The 23452-nt window shown below is 46.0% G+C and overlaps 1 protein-coding gene across 2 annotated transcripts in view; it reads right to left on the bottom strand.

Annotated features, from left to right (window-relative positions):
• The window catches only part of FBXO38 (F-box protein 38), a 124297-nt gene that overhangs the window by 73588 nt on the left and 27257 nt on the right, over positions 1 to 23452 (bottom strand). For both annotated transcript variants that reach the window (XM_082253254.1, XM_082253255.1), the window contains exons 4-9: positions 22703 to 22866; positions 15803 to 15968; positions 15579 to 15716; positions 13684 to 13821; positions 8697 to 8790; positions 1779 to 1909 (exon numbers count right to left, since the gene is read on the bottom strand). In XM_082253254.1, coding sequence (XP_082109380.1) covers positions 1779 to 1909; positions 8697 to 8790; positions 13684 to 13821; positions 15579 to 15716; positions 15803 to 15968; positions 22703 to 22866 — 831 coding nt within the window. The remainder of the gene's footprint in view (positions 1 to 1778; positions 1910 to 8696; positions 8791 to 13683; positions 13822 to 15578; positions 15717 to 15802; positions 15969 to 22702; positions 22867 to 23452) is intronic.

The following is a 23452-nucleotide window of genomic DNA, read 5'->3' as shown; positions in this document are numbered from 1 at the left end:
ATTCCCCAGCGGTGTAGAAGAGCCATACCTTCCTCCAGAGAAGCAATTGTGACAGTGCGGCCCTGATGGGTGATGGAAAGTTGAGCCGGGTGTTTCCACTTGTGCACTATTTGGTGGTTTCTCAGGGCTTTTGTTATGGTGGCGAGGTTCCTACGCTTCTGGAGCGTGTGCCTGGAGAGGTCCGGCAGTATCTGCACCTGCGGGAAGTCGCCAGGAAGAGCTTGGAGTTGCCTTGAGGCCATTAGGATTTTGTCCTTAGTCTGAAAAAAGTGCACCCGAAGAAGGACATCACGAGGCAGGTCTTGGGCTATGAAGTGAGGCTTAGAGATCCTATGGATCCTGTCAATCTCCAATTCAGAGGAAGACAAGGAGGGGATCAATGCTGAAAATAGGTCTGTAGCCATTTTGCGCAGGTGTCGGGGCTGGACAGTTTCCGGGATCCCCCTTAATTTTAAGTTATTCCTACGGGACCTGTCCTCCAGGTCCGCAAGCTTGTCCTTGATCCAGTCAATGTCATCAGTATGATCATTATGGGCTGTAATGAGAGTGTTGAGAGACAAAGTACATTTTGTCATAGAGGATTCAGAGTCCACCCTCACCTCGAGCTGCTGGACATCTTTCCTTGTTTGAGAGAGACTCTGCATCACATCTGAGTGCAGAGAGGACCATAGGGAGTGAAGCATTCCTTTCAGGAGTGTACCCGAGATCGGGTGGTCCCCCACTGGGAAGGCAGCGAAGGGGTCTGCAGGAGGTGTGCTCATGCCCCCGGGTTCTGGTGGAGAGGATGCCGCCTGCTCCATCTCGCATCGTTGGGATGGATCGGGGGGGGGGAGAGCACCAGCGTGGGCGCTGCTTCGCCGGGCTTCTCGAGGAGGGAGGAGGGGTGGAAGCGCCGGAGGAGTTCCCGCTGTCCGGGTTGGCTACTTGCCTGAGCGGTGGCGGCTTGTGGTGTTGGTTCCCGTCCCGGGAAGAAGCGTGCTGTGGGGACCTGCCGGCGCCATCTTGTCTGCGGCCCGCCGCGGTGGAGACAAGGAATCCGTCCAGCTTGCGTGATTGTGAGGTGTTCTTTTTATTCCTCATGGTGCCCGGAGGTTCTGCCACGATCGTGGGGGTTTTTAAACCCGCTGTGAAGGCTGTAGGTGAGCGATGTCCCGGGTGGCCGAGCGGAGCTGAAGATCTATGCGGCCATCTTCAGCGCCGGAAGCCACGCCCCTCAGCCTGGAAGACTTCTGATATAAACACACCACTGTTTGTTAGAAAATGACTGAAACCTTATGAAAATCACTGCAAAATCCCCATTTGGTCCCTCGCTTCTCCTGTGCCTGTGTGGATAAATCCTATTTTATTTCCATCAAGAGGCGGTCTATTATACGTTCCAACAATAGATGACCTCTTTATAGGAATGAATAGAGCTTTTCTGCATGTAGGCAAAAAAAGTGGGAGCAGACAGAAGAGAGATTACACTGCACAGGAAGAAGAGGTGGGAACAAGACTTGGAGGTATTGGGAGCAACTTAAAAAAAGGGCAGCTATAGGAAAAGTAAACTTCTTTTAAAATAGGAATTCAACTAAATATTTCTACCTGAAATGTTTCAGGCTCTACAGGTATCAGAATTTGTTTATTTTAGGTACTGCCATTCCCAGTTTACTTAGGAAACCACCCTTTGCAAATACATTTTGAGGCTTTTACATTTACTCAGAATTCTTAAAAAAGGCTGTAATAATTTTAAGACAAGCAATTTGAAAATGGTAGTCTGGCCAATTACACCGTTTTCTTACATTGTAGCAAAAACTCATCAACGTATCCCAGATGTAAAGTTTCAAATTGCGGGAACTCGAGCTCCGCCATCTTCAGTGCAGAAAACACTCCGTCTTTGGTCAGAGAGGGCTGAATGCGTACTTCGTGTAACCTTGACGTAAACATATACAGCATTACCATACAATCCATGAGATGGCAATAAGGAAGCATTACACCACAAGGAATGACAATGCGTTTCAGATGCTATGTGCAAGTCTCTTGTGCTAGAATGACCTTAGTAAATATTGTGGATGAAATATAAGCTTATCACCTACAGTGAAAAGCTGTGTTAACAGAAAAAAAAAAAAAAAAAAAAAACGGAATTTTTGTAAAATCTTACCTGTAAAAATTCCTTTCTCTGAGTCCTCCGACCGTCGCCGCCTCTTCATATTCGTCACTATGGGGTTATTGACCTTTGCTCCGTAGGAGTAGCTAGGCAACAGAATATGTTAATATCAAAGCTTTTAGCATACCCCACCCCTAGGGGGTGGTCCCCTCAGTCAATACCCTCCTGCTTCCTGCATTCCTACCTCAGTTTCAGTAGCATAGCAGTAGAGTACATAAACAAAACCCCAAAAGAGGGGCGGGGGCGGCGACTGTCGGAGGACTCAGAGAAAGGAATTTTACAGGTAAGATTTTACAAAAATTCAGTTTTCTCTTACGTCCTCCGACAGTCGCCGCCTCTTCATATTCGTCACTATGGGGACTTCCTAAAGCAGTGTAGACATGAGGGGTGGGAGAAAAATCGCAGCCGCGCCCAAGGCAACGCAGTACCCACATCAGAAACAAAGGAACCTTACCAAAGGAAGGAAACCAACTGGGCAACATGAAAAAAACTTGCTCAACAGGAGCAACAACCCAGGAAAACAAATAACCTAGGGATAAAAAAAAACATCCCAACAGCCAAGGGTCCAAGAAAAAACAAGGAACCCTAAGGCACTGCCGCACAAAGAACCTTGCGGCCAAAGGAAGCATCTGCCGATGCCTGAACATCCACTTTGTAGAATTTTGAGAAGGTGTGAACGGACGACCAAGTCGCCGCCTTACACACCTGGGCCACAGAAGCCCGATGATGACAGGCCCAAGATCTCGCAGAGTGCACCTTCACAGGCATGGGGGAACTTTCCCCTTCAAAGCATAGGCCTGTTCAATGACCTGACTGATCCATTTGGCGATGGTAGAAGCCGACGTCGCCATGCCCTTCCGAGGCCCCTCTGGAAGGACAAATAGAGAATCCGTCTTGCGAAAGTATTCAGTCGATGACAGGTAAACCCTGATCGCCCGAACAACATCCAAGGAATGCAAAGCCACTTCCTTTGGATGTTTAGGCTTTGCGCAAAGCGAAAGCAAGACAATGTCCTCATTGAGGTGAAATTCCGAAATCCTTTTCGGAAGGAAAGACGGGTTAGGTCGCAGGACCACCTTATCAAAGTGAACCACCAAATACGGAGATCTGCAGGACAAAGCTGCCAGCTCCGACACCCTACGAGCCGAAGTGATTGCCACCAAAAAGGCGACCTTCTTGGACAACATAGACAACGAGATCTCCCTGATCTTTTCAAAGGGAGCATGTTGCAACACGGACAGAACAAGATTCAAGTCCCATGGAGGTAAAGGCTCCCTCCTAGGAAGGACCAGATGCCGCACCCCTTGAACAAAGGTGCTAACCAAAGAATTAGACACCACAGGGCGTTGAAAGAGAACAGCCAGCGCAGAAATCTGACCCTTAATCGTGGCCAACGCCAAACGCTGGTCCACGCCCGTTTGAAGAAAAGCTAACACTCTTGATACCGAGTATGAGCGAGGGGAACACCCCCTGGACTCACACCAAGCAAAATAGGCCTTCCAAGTACGGTAGTAAACCTTCCCCGAAGAGGACTTTCTAGCCTTGATCAAAGTGTGAATGACCTCAGGGGAGAGACCCCTATCCTTCAGGATCTTGGTTTCAACAGCCAGGCCGTCAAAGCCAGCGACTGTAAAGCAGGATGGAATATCGGCCCTTGAGACAGGAGATCTTCTCGAAGAGGCAGACGCCACGGAGCGCCAGATTCACGAGGTCTGCGTACCAAGACCGGCGAGGCCAGTCTGGTGCCACCAGAATCACCGTTTTCGGTTCCAAGGCCAACCTGCGAAGGAACCTGGACAGCAGCTGAATCGGTGGAAAGGCATACAACAGGCGATACTGATGCCAGGGCGTCACTAACGCGTCCGAGGCGTCTGCCCGAGGATCGCGCGTCCTTGCCACGAACCTTTCCACCTTGTTGTTTAGACGAGACGCGAACAGGTCCACATCTGGGGACCCCCACTTCTCGCACAACATCTGGAAGACATCCGGGTGAAGGGACCATTCTCCCTGGTCCAGGGTCTAGCGGCTCAGATAATCCGCCTGCCAGTTCTCCACCCCCGGAATGTGAACTGCAGATATCGCCGGGACGTGCGTCTCGGCCCAAGACAGAATGTCGGCTACTTCCCGAGCCGCTCGGGCACTCCTGGTGCCCCCTTGGTGGTTGATGTAGGCCACCGCTGTGGCATTGTCCGTCTGCACCCGAACCAGACGGCCCTGCAGCCTGTCCGACCAACGCCGAAGGCAGAGATTTATCGCTCGCAATTCCAGAATGTTGATCGGAAGGGAGGACTCCTCCTCCGACCAAGTTCCCTGGGTGGACAGAACGCCCAGAACACCACCCCAGCCCGACAGGCTGGCATCCGTGGTGATCACCGTCCATGAGAAAGGACGAAAGGACTTGCCCCCCGACACCGCCGGGGACTGGAGCCACCACAGAAGGTCCCTTCTTGTGCGATGGCTCAACGAAATCTGGAGATCCAGAGATTGCGGTCGCCCGTCCCACCTGGTCAGAATCTCCCTTTGGAGACCCCGCGTGTGAAACTGGGCAAAGGGGATCGCCTCGAAAGCCGAGACCATCAATCCCAGACACCTCATGCACGTCCGGAGGGACGAGCACCGAACGTCCCTGAGGGACCCGACTTCTTCCTGAAGCTTCCGGAGTTTGTCTTCCGGCAGGAAGACCTTCGCCTGAACAGAGTCCAGGATCATTCCCAGGTAAGGAAGACGAACCGACGGACACAGCGTCGATTTTGGAAAATTTATCGTCCAGCCAAACTCCTGTAGCGTCTGCATCGTGACGGACAGGTCGCTCACCAGACCCTGACTGGTCGCAGACCGAACCAGAATGTCGTCCAGATACCCCAGGACCGAGATGCCCTGGGCTCTCAAAGCCAGAACCGGGGCAAGCACCTTGGTGAAAACCCGCGGAGCAGAAGCGAGACCAAAGGGTAACGCCACGAATTGGTAGTGATCCTCCGCAATGACGAATCAAAGGTACTTCTGGTGACCCTCGAAAATGGGGATGTGAAGATACGCATCCTTCAGATCGATAGAGGCCATGAATTCCCCCGGAACCAGGGCAGCCACCACTGATCAGGAATTCCATGCGGAACTTGCGAACCCGCACAAAGCGGTTCAGAGCTTTCAAGTCCAGAATCGGGCGTACCTTGCCCTCCTTTCTGGGCACAGTGAACAGATTGGAATAGAACCCCCGAAATCTGTCCCGATGAGGCACCGGAACCACCACTCCCTGAGCCCACAATCGCTCCGGAGACAGCTGAAGATGTGAGGGAAAAAATCTGCCCGCCGGCCGAGAGAGAAACTCGATCTTGTATCCAGATCGAACGATTTCCTGAACCCACCTGTCCCGAACGCGGGCCAGCCAGGGTTGAAGAAAACCGAGCAAACGTCCCCCCACCCCAGAACTGGGTGAGGGCGCCCCTTCAGGCCGCATTGTTATGGGCAGCGGACCAGGACTGGCCGGACTTCTGCTTACCTGTCCACGGCTTTTTCTGGGAGCCTTGTCCCTTGAAGGGCTTGCCCTTATAGTGCGACCGAAAGGCACGAAAGGACCCCTGAGAGGGTCTAAACGAGGTATTCTTCTTACCGCGAACAAACTTAGTCTTGTGAGTCTGGGGCAAGAGAGTGCTCTTACCCCCAGAAATACCCTTTATCAGAGTATCCAAAAAAAAAAAAAAAATCGCCAAAAAAGCGAGAGCCCGCGTAGGGCAAATTAGCTAAAGTCTTGCGAGAAGATTGGTCAACTGACCAACATTTCAGCCATATCAGGCGACGGTTCAACACCGCCACACTTTGGAGACGCGCAGCCAAAGGGACCATATCTAAGTCCGCATCACACAAGTACATGACACCCTGAGGAATCTGATCCACCATAGCCAATGTTGACGGCGAGGCAGAGTCAGTCACCAGGGTGCGCCTGAGCACCTGCGTCCAATCAGCAATAGCCTGGGCTGCCATAATGGAAGCAAAAATCGGCTTCAGCATAGAGCCCGCAACCGTATAAGAGTGACGGGCCAGAGACTCCAATCTCCTGTCCGTAGGGTCCCGGAACACCGGGGTATCCTCAGCAGGAATCGCAGTGGATTTATTCAAAATCGCCACCGCGTGATCCCCCTGAGGCGGCACACACCAACGCTCATCAGTAGCTGGTGTAAAGGGATAACGCAGCTTGAACCTACTCGGCACAGCAAAAGGCTTCTTTATATTGCGCCATTGCTCATCAACAGCGCGCTGAAATTCCGTAGAGCAAGGAAAAACCTGCGACGTTTCGCGTTTTCTTTGCGTCCCGTACGAGGACATCAAAAACAGGAGGACATGGTTCATCCTCCAAATGCAGTGTTTGCTTGATAGAAGCAACCAACTCATCCATGAGTGCAAGCTCTTCAGACGAGCCAGGGGGAGAATTAACCCCTTCCACCTCAGCCTCCCCTTCAGACCCCGCAAGGTCTAAAGATGAGGGAGACCTTGAGAAGGGCACTCCAGCCATAGCATCCCCATCGCCCTCTGAATCAGAGGAAATTGACACTCTGGGCCTTTTTGTGGATCGATCAGTCACCAGCATCTGCACCTGAGCAGCTAAGTTAGCCACAATAGTAGCCAGATCAGCCCCCTCAGGGGAAGCAGCAGCCCCTTGGCCCCCTACCAAGGTGGGGGGAAACTTGTTTTCCTGAGAATCCATGCCCCAGTAGACTTAGGAAAAAAAGGAGTACTGCCCCTTTAAGATCGCGGCGAGCGTAGCCCCTCCGCACTCACAGAATACACTGACCCCCCACAGGGATAGGAATACAAGGCAGGGAATACAGGAATATGGAAAGGTAAAACCTGGAGAGATCACACAGGCTGCTGCACCGATCGCTGTCCCAGAGGAAAAGGAAGTGATGCAAGACTGACCGCCCCTTTGAAGCCTATGTAAAGGCTACACAAACATGGCCGCTGGCTGAGGCTCCATAGGCAGATACAGAAACAGCGCTGACAGAAACCGCGCTGACATGAGGCCGGAGCGATCGCCGCCAAAATGGCCGCTCTTTCCACACAGGACCGGCCACCATAGCTCGCTGCAAAAAAATGGCGGACCGCAGCAGCGGTCGCCGCACAGTATGCCCCAAAAATGTTGCACAAGCATGTCACACACAGCATACAGCATGTCTCACAGAAAACTCAGCCTGTTACACAGAGCAGAGCAGGAGAGCCCCCCCTCTTCAGCCCACAGAAAGGCAGCTAATACCGACAGGGAGCTCAACGTTTTTTCACAGACATGCAGGGTCCCACAGTCCCAGACTGACACCCAAAACAGACAGGTCCCCACACAGAATACACTTACCATCCGGATGGCGTGGGGAACCCGCACAAGCGATCAAACCGCTGCACTAAGGACAGGGAGAGTCGCAGCCAGGACGCAGTGGAACTGCGGTGCGAAACCGCAAATGGCGTCTGGTGAGGTAGCCACCTCACCGCAGCATCCCTGCAGCGAACAGGGATGGGTCGTTCATATATGCCAGGGAAACCTGAGCTGAACGCTCGATGGCAGGCTGGGAAGCCACTGGCCCTGAACCCCGGATAACCAGGGAGGCCAGCCCGAGACCCAGCTCCGCATGATCATCAAGACAATTGAAACTGAGGTAGGAATGCAGAAAGCAGGAGGGTATTGACTGAGGGGACCACCCCCTAGGGGTGGGGTATGCTAAAAGCTTTGATATTAACATATTCTGTTGCCTAGCTACTCCTACGGAGCAAAGGTCAGTAACCCCATAGTGACGAATATGAAGAAGCGGCGACTCTCGGAGTACCTAAGAGAAAAAAAGTTTATCAATAGTAAATGTTGTTTTACCAATTTATTACAAAAACATTTATATTAATCTGAAAATGCAACAATGGTATCTACTTTATGTATGCCAAGCCAGCTTACACATCACCAGACTTTACCAAAAATTGTGTATATTGACCTATTTTTGGTTTGTACGTCTGAACTTTAAAACCAGTGAAATTGATTTTAATAAGACATACTGGCAGGAATTAATAAAAAGTGTCAGAGACAAAACTTCATGCCAGCTGGAGTATAAACAATCAGCTTTAAAGTATTTTCTGACAGGTCTCTACCCAGGACCCCTGTGACAACACTACAGATATGGTCTGTAACAATTTTCAACTTACATATCTACTGCTGCTTTTCATATGGATGTTTACAAGGCTGACAAGCCTCTTTATTCTGTACTATATTGGTTATTGGACATTTCAGAGATCATAGAGGTAAATCTGTATATTTTATTGTTCTTACCTGAAGCGTCTTTTTGTATTTGTAGGTTTTTGAATAATATCAATAAAAATACTGACACACATTGGACTACACTTTTTAGGAATTCCTCCCACTGTATTCATTAATACTGACAGCAAACACCACATCAATTGTGGAGTGATTTGCACCCGGTATATTTTGGAAATGCATACTAAATGCAACTAGATATACTCTGAAAATGTGAGTAAAAAAAAAAAAAAAAAAAAGGTAATTTTAAAGTATTTCATACTATATACCTACCTTCTAGCAGCTGTTATTATGAGGTAGCCAAGGTCCACTTCAAGAGCATTCTTACAAGCTCCCAAGACAATTGTATGCAAATTCCGAAACCCTCCTGAAAAAGACCAGCACACAGTAAAAAGAGCTAGCTCTAAGGGTGCAATTATATTTAGTCCTATCAGAACTTATTACCAAATACCTAAACTGGAGAACTGGGGTTTGAAGCAGTGAATTTAGTCGATCGCTAAATTCTGCCTTCCAAACAAAAAAAATAAAAGACTCATCAACATAAAAGAAATAAAATGCACCATCCCTACCAGATCTTGGATTGCCTTTAGGCTGCTGTCAAAAAATTTTCAAAAACGAAATTAAAGCTAATATTTGCCTCTCCTCAGCAAACCATCCCTTCATCAAATTACCAGCAAAATGTCCTACAAGTACTAGATAGGTCAGGGAAACCAATTTGCAGGTGTTCTCTGTCTTTAACGGACAAGGCCAAGTAAGGAACTAGTAGAAGGAAGATTAGGTTAAAGTGATAGTATACACTTTTTATTTTTACCTACAGGTAAGCGAATAATAAAGCTTACCTGTAGGTTAAACATGTGCAAGGTTTAGGAGATATCCTAGTAAGCAGCAGCCAGTGACATCCCCGGCATACGTGCTCTGAAGGAATGGCATACTCGTGCCATTCCTTCAGAGCTCTGTGCTGTGGGAGCAACGTCATTGCAGCTTGGCCATGCAAGCGGATGCAGCCTGTGAACTCAGAAGCCCAGGTGAAGATGGAAGCCCCTGCAGGTGTGACAAGGTGCCACTGGAGGGTTTGTTTCAAGGTCATTCATAATGTGCTAGCATGCGATGCATACTAGCACATTATGCTTTTGGTCTTGCAGAGAAAATGTTCTCTCTTCTTTAAAGTTTACTAGTTCTTTAAAAACAAAGTATCTCTATAAACCAACTTTTACAGTATAACTTCTTAAAGTTGGACAGATGTATAAAGTCAGCCAATTCATATAGTGTTCTTGGTGTGATCTTGATAGTGTTTTTGTTCTTGGTGGGGGGACAGGGAAGATTCTTTTACTTTACAATTGCTGTGACCATGACCCAAAAATTATAACAGATATTCAAACAGAGATATGGGTGTGAAAAACATTTGCATAATTACAGTGTTTAGGAAGAAATCACAACTTTTTAGGGATGCAACTTAATTCTGTGTAGAACGAACACATTCTCAAAATTAAAAACATCATCATCTAGAAAATTCACATTTGTCAACTGTTCCAGAATCTATATTCATGATGCACCACTGGAAGTATGTCTATAAAAAAGGTGGATAGATAAAATACCTGGTTTCCTTTCATTTAGAGTTCTTAAAAATGTAAAATATAGGGGGGTGGCAATACGGTATTGCGCATTAAGGGTTGCATCACTGTTTGCATAATTGCCATAACTGGTAGCGTACAGACATATGCTGCTAATGAAGACTCAATTGATTGGTGGCTAAAAGTTACTCTAAATGCATGCTAGCTTAGGCTCCATGTACACGGGACGCTAAAAAAAGTCCCTTGAAATGCTGGAATTTAGGACATTTAAAATTTAGCGGGCGTTTGCGTTTAAAACCGTTCCTAGAGGTCAAAAAAAATCATTCCCCTTTAAAATGGAAAAAAAGCGAGCGCTAAACGCGGGTCATCGCGTTCGGTCGCGTTTTTGCGTTTGAAACGCCGGGAAAAACACGTTCGAACGCAAATTGCTTTCCATAAAACGTCCCTGAACTCAACTGCCTGAAAATTACTGTAAACGACCCTGTGTACATGGACAGATAAGATAACATGTAGGTGGGTTCAGGGGCTTCTGAAAAAGAAAAAAAAAAAAAAATGCCCAACTGCTCCTAAACGCCGTTTACAAGTTGCAGTGTACATGGACCCTTAGGACGCCAAAAAGGAAAGCATTTGTTAAACCATAGGCCTTACACATATAATTGCTCAAAATAGAACAACGTGTGAGCGTGTGTGTCGCAAACTGTTTGCATATTATAGGGCTGCTCGTCCATCCCGGTGTGTGTGTGTGTGTGTGTGTGTGTGTGTGTGTGTGTGTGTGTGTGTACTCAGATGTTCAGGGACATGCGTACAGCCACAGCGTGTCATTGATTTATAGGACACTGTAAACAAACATGACAGCATAAACACACACCTCATCTTCATGCTGTATGGCCCATTGCAATCAAAATACAAACACAAGGGCGCAGCCACCTACCGCATTATCCTCCACAAAAGTCTTTATTAAATGCAGAATTAAAAATACTCACAAATGAGTTCTTGTTAAGTGCATATCACAATACTGAGTTGCAGTCAGCATCAGAAACAGAAGATGTACCTTCCTCAGTAGCTTGAAAAGCCATTTCAAGCTACTTAGGACGGTACATTTTCCGTTTCTGACGGTAACTCAGTATTGTGATATGCACTTACCAAGAACTCATATGCGAGTATTTTTAATTCTGTATTTAATAAAGCCTTTTATGGAGGATAATGCGGTAGGCCGGTGTACCCTTGTGTTTGTATTTTGATTGCAGCGATTTTGGATCACCCTGGTCTTGAAGGGGCTGCAAGGCTGAAGCCCTTAAGAGAAGACAAGTGTATAGTCGCTGGCAGCTGCATGTGTGTGGCTGAAGCTGGTCAGAAGGTCACTTCCCTGAGCGCAGGAGATATGTGCGTTGCACCATTTTTTGTTTTGTATGGCCCATTGCACCTCTGTGATTGAGACCTTAAGAGCAGAACTAAAGGCAAAGCCCCTGCCCACCCATCCCAGTTTTGGATAGAGTAAGGGAGGGTTATAACCGGTCAGTGTTTTTTTTTTTTTTTTTTTTGCCATCTGTGTCCCCTTCATTGGGGAGATCTCCCTTCACGTCCTGTCCATAGGCAAAACAGAAAGTAGGAAGAAATCCCTTCAAAGTGAGGGAATCCCACAGGGTTACCAGAACTATTGTTACCATTGCAAGATTTCCCCTCTATTACTGCTCTCTGGTGTCAACCCCAAATTTGGGGTTTCCTTTTACTTTCAATGAGAAAAGTAAACATGACAAATAGAAAAGGGTGAATCTCCACAATGGTGACACGGACAGCAATAAAAACCTCACAGGTGGCACAGCAGACAGCAAAAAAAAAAAAAAACACACAAGAAGTTTTGTTTCTACCTATAAGTAAGCCTATACTAAGGCTTACCTATAGGTACTGTAAATATCTCCTAAACATGTACCGTTTAGGAGATATTAACTGTATACTGCACCAATGACATCGGTGCATGTGCTCTGAAGAAACGGCCGCCAGTGCCGTGGCTGGCGGCTCCTGCGTGCATGCCAGTAACACAACCGAAGTCTGCAGACCCCGAAGGAAGATGGGAGAAGATAGATGTGGCCTCCAGCAGCAAACGACGAGGGCTTCGTTTGGAGGTAAATGTCCCATAATGTGCTAGTATTAGGGATGCACCGAAATGAAAATTTTGGGCCGAAACCGAAAATTCAGGATGCCCTTGGCCGAAAACCGAAACCGAAAAATGACTTTTTTTCCCCAAATGATTTTAAATAAGTTCTATCAATATCACTGACTGACACTCACTGACTGACTGACACTCACTGACTGACTGACACTCACTGACTGACTGACACTCACTGACTGACTGACACTCACTGACTGACTGACACTCACTGACTGACTGACACTCACTGACTGACTGACACTCACTGACTGACTGACTGACTGACACTCACTGACTGACTGACTGACTGACACTGACTGACTGACTGACTGACTGACACTCACTGACTGACTGACTGACACTCACTGACTGACTGACTGACACTCACTGACTGACTGACTGACACTCACTGACTGACTGACTGACACTCACTGACTGACTGACTGACACTCACTGACTGACTGACTGACACTCACTGACTGACTGACTGACACTCACTGACTGACTGACTGACACTCACTGACTGACTGACTGACTGACACTCACTGACTGACTGACTGACACTCACTGACTGACTGACTGACACTCAGACTGACTGACACTGACTCACTCACTGACACTGACACTCACTGACACTCACTGACACTGACACTCACTGACACTGACACTCACTGACACTGACACTCACTGACACTGACACTCACTGACACTGACACTCACTGACACTGACACTCACTGACACTGACACTCACTGACACTGACACTCACTGACACTGACACTCACTGACACTGACACTCACTGACACTGACACTCACTGACACTGACTGCCTCGCGTGCTGCAGTTAGAAGGGGTTGAGCACTAGGCTGTGATTATAAATTTAATCCGTTCTGACTTCCGACACAGGATGCAGGAGAAACTTTTTTTTTTTTTCTTACAGCACACATCGACATTACCTTCCTCCTCAGCGAACAACAGGGAAGGGAGGAGGTGGGTGGAGTGATGCAGCGATTGGCACGGAGGGGGAGGAGATCCTCCTACACTGTGCATTCTGGGTCCCTCCCCCCCGTGACGTCACTGTAAATCACAATGAAGCGCCCGCCCGGCATCGGATCTTAGCAGAGAGCACAAATGACAGGGAAATGAATGGCTTTTTACACAGATCAGCGGCCATACATTTTCGGCATATTTAACCCCTTATCGGCCGAAATGGAATAGTCATTTTCGGCCGAAAATATCGGTGGCCGAAATTTCGGTGCATCCCTAGCTAGTATGCATACTAACACATTATGCCTTTAATTTCAAGGTAAGAAGAAAAAAAAAAAAATACAGACTTTACTTCCGCTTTAGGATACTTTCACGAGATGCAAAGAGCATACAGTAAATATTAGCTATAGAACGTTGTTTGTAAAAAAGGTAGCACTATGGCAATATCCCACATAAAAAATAAAAAAAAAATTAATACAGTCTGATGTTTTACAATTTCTGGTTTAAAAGAAGTAAAACATTTTTACTCAACTTCTAATGTAGCATTAACATACCAGACCGCCAGCTGTCCTCCACCACATGTTGGATAAGTCCTCCAAGAAATGGAACTCTAACCAACTCCAAATGTTCCAAGTTGCGAGCAGAAGCCAAACCAGTCACCAGTGGCACATACTTTAAGGAGTTTGTGGGCCCTTAAAAACAAAGTAAATACATGATAACTTAATAAGGGATGAAAAGTAACTACAAAATGGCCACAGGTTTCAGCCGAGTGAATAATTCAAACTTTTTCCTCTACATTACTGAAAATAAAGTCAAAGCAACCTAGGTGACATGTGGTGCTTGTAATACGATTGCTCTTGATTTGTTAAAGCCCATAGTCTTAGATGGCTGGGTTAAAATGGTGCTACCTTCAGCTGCCCTGGACACTGGCAAACATTACTCTCAGCATCCCCATATAACCCCCTCCCAACAAGCGTTATCCTCAGTTTCTTTTTAGCAAAGGGTTAACAGAGGCCGAATCAAGGGTCCTGAGCCCCGTACTGTACGGTGTGAGGGGGTGAGGAACAGAGCAAACAAACAAATGCCATTAGTCTCGCAAAAAACAAACAAGGTCATATGGCCCTAACTAGATGGCTGCTTGTAGCACCTTACAGCTGGTGAGCTGGAGATAGGTAGCAGGTACAACGCTCCCTGGGGTGAGCACACTCAAGCACAGATACCAGTCCAGTGATAAAGTAACAAACAGCTGAATAGTGCGGAATAGTGTTCCACAAAAACCTCAAGGCCAAATCCTAGCCATGTACCACAAATCAAGATCCTCACTAGCACCCTGAGGAAGCCTAATGCTCGTCAGTCTCCACACATACAGTTTTACTGCTTTCACCAACCTTCAGCTCTCACAGACAAAAGTTGTTTCCCCAGCCCCAGCCTTACTGCTTTCACCAACCTTCAGCTCTCACAGACAAAAGTTGTCTGTTTCCCAAGCCTCAAGGCAGACCATCAAAAGTTACAACACCATAGGTGGAACCAAGTAGCTGTCTGTAGAGCACTGGGTTGCCTGCCAGGGTCCGCAACCATGGAGTGGAGACAAAAGAAAGCAAAGGCGGCGGCACATCCAGCTAAAATGCTTGATGTTTATTTGTAAATCCATGAGAAGAAATGACATGACATGCACTAAAAGTTCAAAGAATAATTCAGCAGACACGTTTCACACACCTGTGCTTAGTCAATGACTAAGCACAGGTGTGTGAAAAGCGTCTGCTGAATTTTTCTTTGAACTGTTAGCGCATGTCATTTCTTCTCATATTTATAAACATCAAGCATTTTAGCTGGATGTGCCGCCACCTTTGCTCTCTTTTGTCTCGAAAAGGGCTAAAATTAGTCTCAGTACCCACATGCCAGGTCCAGAATACAAGGGTCGCACATATTTCCATGGAAGCAATCACAGGCTGCAGGACAGGGTCAAGGAACCCAAAATGAGCCTTAAAAAGCAATTCAAATCTCTTGTCTACAGTGTATTTCTCACTAGCAGTCCTGAAATTTCACACAGCCTAGCTTGAATTTACAGCCATGTTATTAAATTCAGACTTCTCTACTGCAATGAACTAATAGGGCTAGGCTACCTCCACGCCCCTATCCCATGCTCTCTCCCACTTGCAGCATGTTCCTTGTCAGCACATGTGCACACAGTAACCAGTGCTAGTTCTACCTTGCCCAAATTGAGTTCTACGATGTATGGTTTCACAAGGTGTGGACAACAATTTAGATGTCTACTTAAAGACACATTTAACTACATTCATTGGCGCTCTTTTTATCTATCTGGAGTTTGGCTTTAAGCATAGAATGTGTGCAAAGAACTAATGTGAACAAAAAACATGTACTCTATAAAAAGCACTGTGTACCATGACAACTCTAAGTAAACATAAAAAAAAAAAAAAAAACACCTTACCAGCACAATTCCGCATTACAAATGTTCTCAGACTGATGCACAGGAAGTCCTTAAAAGGCTGAGGTTTGGTTAAGCGAACCCATTTCAAATATAAATGGCGCAGCATTGGTATACAAGGGATTTCAGGCACATTTACTCCTTTTCATGGGATAAAAAGACAATGGATTAAAAGCAGGTAATACACACATTATCATTATAATGTCATAGAATAATTCAATGCTTACCTACTAAATGTAAGGTCTGAATTTTGGCAGCAATCGGTATCTTCAGCTTGTTTTCTGGTGGTATGGGAAAAGCCCCATTTCGATTTCGAAATTTCCCCAAGATATGCACCTGTGGCATGTATGTCCATATAGCTTCTACAAGCTCCAGATGTGAGGTCTCCACACCCTGCGTAAAAGCATAGCAAAGCTGTGATGTGGTCTTTAGATTCAATAAGTTTTTAAGACACGAAGAGAAACAGTACAAGTGGGTTGACTAGGTAACGTTAAAGCAATACCAACTAACATGTATGACAAATTTTTCCAAAGTAATAAGGGTAGGAGGAGGAGGAGGAGATGGAAGGAGGGATGAAGAAAGGTAGTACGGAAATAAGGAGCTGGTGTGATGCCATAAATACAGGGGGTGTCTACAGGGATGTCTGAATAGAGGCATCAATCTGCATTCAGCAGTGCTCTAAAGATATTGAAATGAGCCTAGGTTACATAAGATGGGTAAGGCATGGATTCCAAGGCATGATGAGCTGCAGTGAGCACATTTTTGTATAAGTGTTTATTGCGGTAGAGAGCACCAGGGAGAACGTAACCAAGGGTCCCAGTTATAAAGAAGTTTATCTAATGAAAGATGGGCTTTGGCAAACGTGTATTCATGTGTGTCATGTTCATTTAAAGTATTTATTGTTGTAGAGAGATCAGGTGCCAAAAGGTTGTCTCCAGAGACAAGCAATTGTCAGGCCATTGAACTTGTTGAGTCAGTTTCTCCAGTTTTTTTTTTTTTTTTTTTTTTAATAATCACAAATAAAAAAAAAAAAAAAAAAAGCAAAATCAGCAATATTACAAAAAAATACAGATGTAACCTCAGCGCAATCATAAAAACGACCAGTATGCGAGTCGCATAAAAATCACCATGCGATTTAAACATTATCCAAGAGTATATTCAGACCCCCTCATGAAGCCTCTTGGGATGTAAATACATTTGCCTAAGCATGGAAACCAGGAAGTAACTAAATGTAAAAATTTAAAACAAGTAAAAACATAAAAATACTTTCCTTTTACGAATGCTAGCAGCATAGGGATTAAAACTGGTCAATGTTGATTGAGAGAGTGACGTTCCACTTTAAAGAAAAGACATGGTTCACATGCTCCTTTTCTTTAATGGGTAGAATTGCTACTTTAAAAAGGACTTTAATACTGAAAATACTACTGTATATTACTTCAACGCATTGCCTATCCCTGTCCCTTTTTCCACATCATAAAAACATTTCAATCTCATATTTTAAAATACATATGGGGTTCAAGGAGGTGCAGGTTGGCCCACAAAACTTTATATGCCCTTAAAACATCTAGTAGGTATGAGGGTCCCAAACTTTCAGAGATACTATAAAGCAGCCCAATTATCACAAATCGTTTCTACTAATCGTAAGCCAGACTGGACTAAACTCGAATTCCAAGTGGACTCCCTGCAATAGAGCTCCTCAGGTGGGTCTCACCCAGAGATCATAGGGCCATAATGTGTCCCACTCCCTCAACCTCTGGGACACTTTCTGCTAAACATTTCCCTTTAAACCACCACATACAGCAGTGACCCCCTCTTCCAACAACCTAGCTTTCCCACCAGGTTCATCACCCCATGGATTTGTGTGGTGGACAAATATGGGCCCATCTCAGATGGGACACTTTCTAAACCATAAGGGGATAAAGCCATCGGAAAACTTCATACAAACACTTAGAATGTCCAATTAAAAATGTTCCACCCGCGACAAATACTTTATTTTTGACGTTCTCCCAAGCCATCAACAAAGATTACGAGAACACTTAAACAGATGCATGCAGGACACTAGCCTGAAGAGGGCATCTCTGTGTTATATCTTTTTTTTTCTACATGCCCACAGTCAAACCTCTCCCCCAATTGGTATGAGAAGCAGACTTGGGTACAGAGAAAGCCAAGGAACATCATTGGTACTGGGGGACAGCCATTACAAACAGGGTACTTAACACCATACTTGTTGAAGCAAAGACAAGATCTTATTCTGTTGGGATCTAGTGCCATCAAGGATAGCCAAAAACTTCCGACATATCCTCTATCTGATTTAGGAGTTGCAGACACGAAGGTTCCATGTACCACATCTGGTGGACTTTTGTACTACTTACTTTTACCCACTTGGTAACTATAACTAACATGAACCTTTCAAGAAAGGACAAAAAAAAAAAAAACTGTATTTTTGACTTACCGTAAAATTTTCTCTTAGGTTAATTGACGGATGCAGTCCTCTGATGCATATCAGTAGAGTAATACCACCCCCTACAGGAGTAGGACACTAGGCAGAAAGAATTTCTGGCTACGCCTATAGGCAGTCCCTGGGGGTATACCCTCTCTCTTCCTGCATAGGATGTCAGTTTTGTATCAAAAGCAGTGTCCCAAGAAAAGCACACCAACCCACTCAAAATTAGAGGGGCGGGTACTGCGTCCGTCAATTAACCCAAGAAAAAAGGGATTTTACAGTAAATCAAAAATCCAGTTCTCTCTATCGTTCATTGACGGACGCAGTCCTCTGATGCATATCAGTAGGTATGTCCCAAAGCAGTACCAACATTAGGGGTGGGAACAGCTGAACAAAAAAAAAAAAAAAAAAAAAAAAAACAGTCCCCAAGGCCAACCAGCCAACACAGGACTCATCAGAACCACCAGATGAGGGCCACCTGAAACCACACACAAGAACACCCCCAAGGAAGGCCAAGGGGCTCCCTAAAACGCAGCCTGCAAAATTTTGCGGCCAAAGGAGTCATTCGCAGATGCCATCACATCCACCTTATAAAATTTGGTTAAGGTGTGAACAGACGACCAAGTCGCCGCCTTGCAAACCAGAAGCACAGACACCTGATGGCGAAAGGCCCAGAAAGCACTAAGCGCCCGAGTAGAGTGCGCCTTGACAGGGAAAGGTGGAACCTGACCCTTAATGGAATAAGCCTGCACCACTGTCTGTCTGATCCATCTGGAAATAGTCACAGCAGACACGGGCAGCCCTTCGGGCCATCCATGAGCACATAGAGCGAGTCAGACTTGCAAAAAAAAAAAAAAAAAAGACTCGGTAGACGCCAAATACACCCTGATCGCCCGAACATCCAGGGTATGCAGAGCAAATTCCTTAGGATGTTTAGGCCTAGAGCACAAGGAATGTAACACAATGTCCTCATTCAGGTGAAAACTGGAAACCACCTTCGGCAGGAAACACGGATCCAGCCAAAGTACCTTGTCCTTCTGAACCACCAGATAGGGAGAACGACAGGACAGCGTGGCCAGTTCAGACACCCTGCACGCAGAAGTGATAGCCACCAAGGCGGCCATCTTCTGAGACAGGGTAAGCAAGGGAACCTCCCGAATATTCTCAAAGGGAGGCCTCTGGAGAACCGACAGCACCAAATGAAGATCCCATGGCGGTAGCGGAGATCGCACTGGAGGTACCAAGTGTCGCACCCCCTGGATGAAACTACGCACCAGGGAATGGGCAGCCAATGGCCTCTGGAAGAAAATAGCCAAGGCCGAGACCTGACCCTTAATAGTACTCAGTACTCAAGGCCAACTTTTGATCAACTCCCCATTGAAGGAAAGCCAAGATCCAAGCCACCGAATAGGAGCGAGGGTGGGTCCCAAGGGACTCACACCACGCAATGTACGACTTTCACTTATGATGATAAATCTTCCTGGAAGTCGCCTTCCTCGCTTTTAGCAGAGTGGGAATCACTGAAGCAGATACAGTGCCTTGCGAAAGTATTCGGCCCCCTTAAACTTTTGACCTTTTGCCACATTTTAGGCTTTAAACAAAGATATAAAACTGTAATTTTTTGTGAAGAATCAACAAGTGGGACACAATCATGAAGTGGAACGAAATTTATTGGATATTTCAAACTTTGTTGACAAATAAAAAACTGAAAAATTGGGCGTGCAAAATTATTCAGCCCCTTTACTTTCAGTGCAGCAAACTCTCTCCAGAAGTACAGTGAGGATCTCTGAATGATCCAATGTTGACCTAAATGACTAATGATAAATAGAATCCACCTGTGTGTAATCAAGTCTCCGTATAAATGCACCTGCACTGTGATAGTCTCAGAGGTCCGTTTAAAGCGCAGAGAACATCATGAAGAACAAGGAACACACCAGGCAGGTCCGAGATACTGTTGTGGAGAAGTTTAAAGCCGGATTTGGATCCAAAAAGATTTCCCAAGCTTTAAAACATCCCAAGGAGCACTGTGCAAGCGATAATATTGAAATGGGAGTATCAGACCACTGAAAATCTACAAAGACCTGGCCGCCCCTCTAAACTTTCAGCTCATACAAGGAGAAGACTGATCGGGGATGCAGCCAAGAGGCCCATGATCACTCTGGATGAACTGCAGAGATCTACAGCTGAGGTGGGAGACTCTGTCCATAGGACAACAATCAGTCGTATACTGCACAAATCTGGCCTTAAAGGAAGAGTGGCAAGAAGAAAGCCATTTCTTAAAGATATCCATAAAAAGTGTAGTTTAAAGTTTGCCACAAGCCACCTGGGAGACACACCAAACATGTGGAAGAAGGTGCTCTGGTCAGATGAAACCAAAAACAAACTTTTTGGCAACAATGCAAAAAACATTGTTTGGCGTAAAAGCAACACAGCTCATCACCCTGAACACACCACCCCCACTGTCAAACATGGTGGTGGCAGCATCATGGTTTGGGCCTGCTTTTCTTCAGCAGGGACAGGGAAGATGGTTAAAATGTATGGGAAGATGGATGGAGCCAAATACAGTACCGTTCTGGAAGAAAACCTGATGGAGTCTGCAAAAGACCTGCGACGGAGATTTGTCTTCCAACAAGAATGATCCAAAACATAAAGCAAAATCTACAATGGAATGGTTCACAAATAAACATATCCAGGTGTTAGAATGGCCAAGTCAAAGTCCAGACCTGAATCCAATTGAGAATCTGTGGAAAGAACTGAAAACTGCTGTTCAAACGCTCTCCATCCAAACTCACTGAGCTCGAGCTGTTTTGCAAGGAGGAATGGGCAAAAATTTCAGTCTCTCAATGTGCAAAACTGATAGAGACATACCCCAAGCAATTTACAGCTGTAATCGCAGCAAAAGGTGGCACTACAAAGTATTAACTTAAGGGGGCTGAATAATTTTGCACGCCCAATTTTTCAGTTTATTTGTTAAAAAAGTTTGAAATATCCAATAAATTTCGTTCCACTTCATGATTGTGTCCCACTTGTTGTTGATTCTTCACAAAACATATTACAGTTTTATATCTTTATGTTTGAAGCCTGAAATGTGGCAAAAGGTAGTAAAGTTCAAGGGGGCCGAATACTCGCAAAGCACTGTTAACCCCTGTCCTTCAGCACCTGGCTTTCAACAGCCAAGCCGTCAAAGCCAGCGACTGTAAAGCAGGATGGAAAATTGACCCCTGAGAGAGCAGATCCTCCCTGAGAGGAAGTCTCCACGGGGCGTCTGCGACAAGCCTGACCAGGTCGGTGTACCAAGCGCGACGAGGCCAGTCTGGAGCCAAAAGAATGACCAGAATGGCTTCCGCCTCTATCCTGCGAAGAAGGCGTGGCAGCAACTTGAGGAGGAGGAAAGGCATATCAGCCGGTACTGGCCCCAGGGGGCCACCAGTGCGTCTGCCAGAGGGTCCCGGGAGCGGGCCACAAACGCTGTACCTTCCTGTTAATTTGAGATGCCAACAGATCCACGTCCGGGGGTGCCCCAGCGAAGGCACAACTGCTGAAAAACCTCGGGATGCAGGGACCACTCCCCTGCATCCAAGGCCTGGCGGCTGAGGTAATCCGCCTGCCAATTTTCCACTCCCGGAATGTGTACCGCGGAGAGAGCTGGAACATGGCACTCTGCCCAACGTAGAATGTCCGCCACTTCCAGGACAGCAAGGACACTTTTGGTGCCCCCTTGGTGATTGATGCAAGCCATGGCATTGACCGATTGAATGCGCACGGGACAACCCTCCAGATGGTCGGTCCAGTGTGTCAGGCAAAGCCAAATCACTCTCAGCTCCAGGACATTGATCGACAATCGAGATTCCTCCAAGGACCAGACTCCCTGAGCAGAGTCCTGATTCTCCCCCCCCCCCCCCCCCCCCCACTTTCTACATTACTCTTGTGAGACAAAACCTTTTCAATGTTTAGGATTATTGCTAATTTGCAGCATGGTGTTTTATCAGATACTGCTGTATGATGATCACTGGTTAGTGGAATCATTTATTCAGAGCCTGAGAAGTAGAAAGATCAAATGGACGTATGCACTTCTTTTCTAATAGTTTTCTCGTATTACAATATAAAAAAATTAAAGAAATAAGAGCCCCACTTTTCTTCCACAGTTTTGCAGTGGGTGAGGGCCTGTAGGAGGAACGCCATTAGTGTGATGCAAAAAAGGAGGTACGGCCAAAACATATACCCCCCTTTCCATAAAATATAACAATCCAAGAATCAAGAGTGCAATTTTGCTAGTGCTGGTGTTGACAGACTTATTTTAAGTATAACTTGTATGGCAGGGCACATTGGCCAAGGTTAACAGAAATCCCAAAGAGGACAGTAACAACACTGAAGAGATGCATATTTGCTCTCTCTCTATAATGCAATGTAGGCAGACAAAGCTTTTATTGGTTGCAATATCCTGTTATAGGTCTATAAATGAGGAGCTACCTAGAATATACTACACAAAATGACAGAATAGTGTGCCAAGTTCATTAAAATACAAGAATGCAGAGAAGTGTGATCTGGATCTAAAATCAAAGTGGCTTTGGTTTTCATTAAAATACAAAGTGCAGAGCATAAATAGCGGAAGACTTCACAGCAGAGACAGAATGTGATATCGCGTCTGCTGCAAAACTATAGGACAGACAAAAGGAGCACTCACCAGAAGATTGGGGCAGGACTGCAAAGCTTCTAATACACCAGGAATGCTAAAGGCTTCATGGCCCCTAACTCTGCGTCTTTCCAAATACCTTGGATGAAGGCCATAAAGTTGTTCAATATCTGGCATCTTTTTCAGCAGTTTCAGGAAACTGGAATCGGTGAAACCTACCAAAATGTAGAGGGAAATAGCAAATCAACAATGCCATCTGCCACAGAACTTGCAAAACAATTATGCGTACAGTGGATAGGATTTATGGGAGTTTTTAAAGCCCCACTCCTGGCTAAAATGGGATTTTTGACTTACCGTAAAATCCATTTCTCTGATGCTTATTGATGGACACAGCTCTTCATCTTGATGACCGTAGGGTTATACTGCCCCCCACAGGAGTAGGACACTAGAGAAAAAAAAGCTTGAGCACACCTATGGGGCAGTCCCTGGGGGTATACTTCCCACTTCCTGCAATAGGTATTCAGTTTTCTAACAAGCAGTGTCAGAAGAAAAAACACCCAACTCCAAAGAGGGGCGGGTGCTGTGTCCGTCAATGATCAGAGAAAATGGATTTTATGGTAAGACAAAATCCCATTTTCTCTTTCGCTCATTGACAGACACAGCTCTTCATCTTCATGACTGTAGCAATGTCCCAAAGCAGTGTCAAATGTGAGGGGTGGAAACAGCAGAAAACAAACTTCCCCAAGGCTAAATATAGCCAACCGGGTAACTTGGAGCTCAACTATCAACAACTGGAGCTCA

This window comes from Pelophylax lessonae, assembly GCF_965119305.1.
Source record: "Pelophylax lessonae genome assembly, chromosome: 4".
In the NCBI taxonomy this organism is placed as follows: Eukaryota; Metazoa; Chordata; class Amphibia; order Anura; family Ranidae; genus Pelophylax; species Pelophylax lessonae.
The sequence above is the reverse complement of the archived record's forward strand: the minus strand, read 5'-3'. Positions and strand labels throughout refer to the sequence as shown.